The sequence below is a fragment of the Myotis brandtii genome, unplaced genomic scaffold (assembly GCF_000412655.1).
Source record: "Myotis brandtii unplaced genomic scaffold, ASM41265v1 scaffold1020, whole genome shotgun sequence".
In the NCBI taxonomy this organism is placed as follows: Eukaryota; Metazoa; Chordata; class Mammalia; order Chiroptera; family Vespertilionidae; genus Myotis; species Myotis brandtii.
The window spans coordinates 47,676-51,895 of NW_005353406.1; the positions used below are offsets into that span (position 1 = coordinate 47,676).

Genomic DNA, 4,220 nt, shown 5'->3' on the forward strand with positions numbered 1-4,220 from the left:
GGTAGCGCCCGCCCTGTCCTCCTAGCTTCTCTCCCGCCGCCCGGCCAGACACTGCGCTGCACCATGGCGTTTTTTTACATCAACTTTAGTATTTTTACTATTATGAGACTTCCCTCCGAATTCCTCAATAAAAACGGCTTTTCAACTTCGTGGCTTGTTTTGCTTGTGGGGAGCACCCCGTCTGGGCCCTGACACCCAGACAGCTTCTGAGGCAGGTGACTCCCCAGCTCATAGACTTGCTGGAGGGGGTGTCCTGGTGGTCCCTGCCCCACCTGGCCCCATGCCCAGGGGTCATCTGACCGCCAGGAGGGACCCTGCAGGACCCAGAGCTGTCTGGGCCCCCCATACCCCCAGCAGAGCAGCCAGGACGGCGGGCTTCGGGCGCCACCTGGTGGCGAGGAGAGGAACCGCCACCCAGCCCTAAACGGGTCAGCGCTTGGCAGGCAGGGCCCAGAGGACCTGGCTCCTCACCTTAAGTGGGTGGGTGCCCCCTGCAGGGGTGCCAGGGTGCCCCGACTCCACGGTGCCCTGGGTGGGGGCGTCCAGTCCTCGGTGGCCCTCTTCCCTCGGCTTTGACCGGCCGTGGGTCACAGCACAGCAGTGACGCCACCACAAGCAGCAGGTCACAGCTGAGGGAGGCCAGGGTTCAGGGAAGAACCGCCCGTCAGCCGGGCCTGTGCCCACGGAGAGCAGCGAGGACCCTCAGGCAGTTACCACGACCATCCACCCAGCAATCCCACCTCTGCCGCCCCCCCAAGAACTGAAGGGGCCCCCAGAGACACTGCACCCACGTTCACAGCGGCAGCAACCTCAGCGTGGAGGTGTGGGTGCAGCTCGGTGTCCGGGACGAGGACCGGATAACGAGCTGGTCCATCCGCACACGGGAAGTGCGCAGCCTCAGGACGAGGACCGGATAAGGGACTGGTCCATCCACACACGGGAAGTGCGCAGCCTCAGGACGGACACGCGCCACCTGCTCCCAGAGGGACCGTGTCGTGCTGTGAACTAAGCCAGACACGGAACACGGGCCCTGCACTGGGGGGTCAGAGCCACTGGGACACAGCAGGTGGTGGCGCCGGGCTGGGGGGTAATGGGGGACGGTGTGGGGTGGGAGCATGACTGTGCCCTTACAAATGGAAGATGGTACTCTGTTCACACCCCGGGACAGGGAGATACAATGCACTGCAGACACAGGACATGCTGCCACACCCTTCCCTTAGCTTCAGGCTCCGAGCAAGCGCAGGTGTGGTATGCAAATGGGAGGAGCCTTCGGAGCTGGAGCCGGGGTGTCAGGTGGGGGCCGCTGGCCGGGCCAAGGGTGCGATCGGCTCCCTCCCACAGGACCCCTTTGTGCTGGGGTGGGGAGATGCCTTCGGGATAGTCCTCCGGCCTGGAGGCTTCCAGGTCACAGGCATGGACACAGCACCGTATCTCGTGTCCCCGCCCAGGCAGGACCCCCTGCAGCACTGTCTGGGGAGACAGGCACCTGGGAGAGAGGACTCCTGGGCACTGTGCGGCCAGGGCCAGGCCTGCTGACTCGTGGCCTGGGGCTGTCGGGCAGTGAGGGCCAGCAGGGGGAGTCCCTCCCGTGTCCCCACCCAAACCTGCCCTCCCCAAGGCCGGCTAAGTTGGGGGCCACCCAGGGGGTGTCACGGTGACATTTCAGGAGAAGTCTGGACGTTACCCACCCCCTCCCCGGGCTGCGCTGGCACAATGTCACCCGCTCTGGAGTCAGACGACCTGGGTTCAAAGCTTTCCTCACCAGGACTGGCGGGTGGACTGGTAGGTGATGCACTTGGACCTCCATTTCCCCGTCTGTAAAGTGGGGTGACCAGGCATGCAGCTTGCGCGCTCAGCAGGCGCTGAGTGAGCTGCCAGAGTGGCACGGAGGCCCTGCCTCCTCCGTGGGCCCCTCCAGCACCTGCTGGTCACAGGACCAGGAGGCCGCACCCCCAGGACTATTAACATAAGCAAGTCCTCTTGTCCAAATATATAGGATTTATTCAGTCATCAGTACAAAACATCCAACAGAAAGCTGTCTCCCCCACCGCCCCCCCAGGGTCCCTCTGCGCGTCCGCACCGGGAGGCCGTCCTGCCTGGAAGGCCACGTCCGCTGGGCCCTCAGGCCTCGAACATGGCACAGCTGGCACAGAGCACTTTCTCGTGGACGTCACTGCAGCTGCAACATCGCAGGGAGGAGAGAAGAGTGGGCGTTAGGGGCTACGCTGTGTCCCCCCGTTTACATATGGAGGTGCTACCCCTAGGCCAGAGACCTGACTGGGAGATGGGGCCGTTCGCTGCAGAGGTAGTGAGCTAGGACGGGGCCCCCTGCAGGCGGGTGTCCTGAGTAAACACATGGAGGAGGGGGATGACGCCAGGACGCGGGAGCCCCCAGCGTGCGGCAGCCCCGGGAGGTGGGCCAGGTGGGCCAGGAGTTCACAGCCCAGATGATCACCATCACGCCCCCGGACCAAGGTGAGGACCCCTCTCCCCGACTCCCCCCAAAACAACCGAACCAGGGTCCCCTGCCCGGGCCTGGGCCTCGGCTTTGACTGGCAAGGTCCCCTCTGGAGGGTGCTGATCAAGGCGGGAGGGAGGGCCACTCCCCTGTGCCCGGCACGGGAGGGTCGGGTCAGGTGGGGAGCAGGCCCTTCCCACGGCCTCTGGAGGCACCACCCACCACCCATCCCAGACTTCCCGCCCAGAGTGTGAGGGCAAAGACCTGCGAGTACGTGGACCGAGACAGCCAATGAGCTGCCTGGGGTCCAACCTGTGTGTCTAACGGGATGGAGGCCCCACAGAACCTCCCAGGAGTCCAGTGAGGGGTTACTGGACCACGTGGCTCACATCAAGTAAGGTAACGGCGAGGAAACCCAGGGATTCGCGGGGAAACTCATCAGAGGGGTCCCGCAAGGCCAGAGACTGGCAACGCGCTACAGCAGTGGTTCTCAACCTTCCGGCCCTTTAAATACAGCTCCTCATGTTGTGACCCAACCATAACATTATTTTCGTTGCTACTTCAAAACTGTAATGTTGCTACTGTTATGAATCGTAATATAAATATCTGATATGCAGGATGGTCTTAGGCGACCCCTGTGAAAGGGTCGTTCGACCGCCAAAGGGGTCGCGACCCACAGGTTGAGAACCGCTGGTCTACAGGAAACCAAGGAGGGCCGTGGAGTCCGAGCCGTCACCGAGAACTCAGAGCCACGGGCTGGCTGGTTCTGGCTGGGGAGCCACAAACCAGCCCCCAGCCAGCCCCACCGAGCTGTGAGCCCAGGACTAGGAGGTGTGGGTGGGACACGCCTGAGCAGCTGGCGAGGGGCAGAGGCTGTGGCAGAGACCATGGTCTGGTTCCCAAGCCTGGGGACGGCCGTCGGCCTCATGGCCTAGAGCAGAGAGCCCAGCCCTGGTTGTGGCCACGAGGCCCGAGGCCTGCTGACCAGGGGAAGGAGAGGCTGGCAGGGCATGTGCGGGGGTCCGGCGAGGACACTGAGGCAGGAAAAAGGTTCCAGCCCAGGGGTCGCCCTCTACCTGCCCTTCTGCTGGGCTCCTGTCCTCAAGCGAGGAGGCCACTGGCCAGGAGGCCCTGCCCTTTGGTTCACACACAAACAGGAGAACTAAGCGGTGCCACTCAGTTACGTTCATGTCTCCAGCCAGAACCAGCCACAGCCTCCAGACTGGACGGCGCAAGTGTCCCCCAGTCTCTCTCTTTTTTTAAAAAAAAATATTTTTATTTTTTTCAGAGAGAAAGGGAGAAGGAGAGAGAGAAACATCAATGATGAGAGAATCATTGATCGGCTGCCTCCTGCCCACCCCATACTGGGGATCGAGCCCACAACCCAGGCATGTGCCCTTGACCGAAATCGATCCCGGGACCCTTCAGTCTGCAGGCCGACACTCTATCCACTGAGCCAAGCCAGCGAGGGCCCCAGTCTCTGGTCCCGTCCCTGGGAGCTGCCTTGGGGCCACCCCGGCTTTCTGAGCCGTCAGACAGCCCGACTCCCCGAGGCTGGCTTCAAGGCTGTCGGCTGAAGCTACTCACAGGCCTACAGACCTGCTCTGAGACGGGACGTGTCTTCTCACCGCACAGCCGCTGGGGAGGGACTCCCTCGTGCACACATTCGAGTAGTGGCCGAGCACACACTCCCTGTCCTGCTCCGCAGCCCACGCCCACAGAGGCGGCGGCGAGCACCGCGCACCTGCTGCCAGGGGTCAGG

The 4,220-nt window shown here is 63.1% G+C and overlaps 1 protein-coding gene across 1 annotated transcript in view; it reads right to left on the bottom strand.

Annotated features, from left to right (window-relative positions):
• Positions 1-1,982: 1,982 nt before the first annotated feature.
• Positions 1,983-4,220, bottom strand: part of SIVA1 (SIVA1, apoptosis-inducing factor) — a 7,232-nt gene continuing 4,994 nt past the window's right edge. The window contains exon 3 of the mRNA XM_014535719.1: positions 1,983-2,179. Within this exon, the coding sequence (XP_014391205.1) occupies positions 2,004-2,179 (176 nt within the window). The 3' untranslated portion in view covers positions 1,983-2,003. The remainder of the gene's footprint in view (positions 2,180-4,220) is intronic.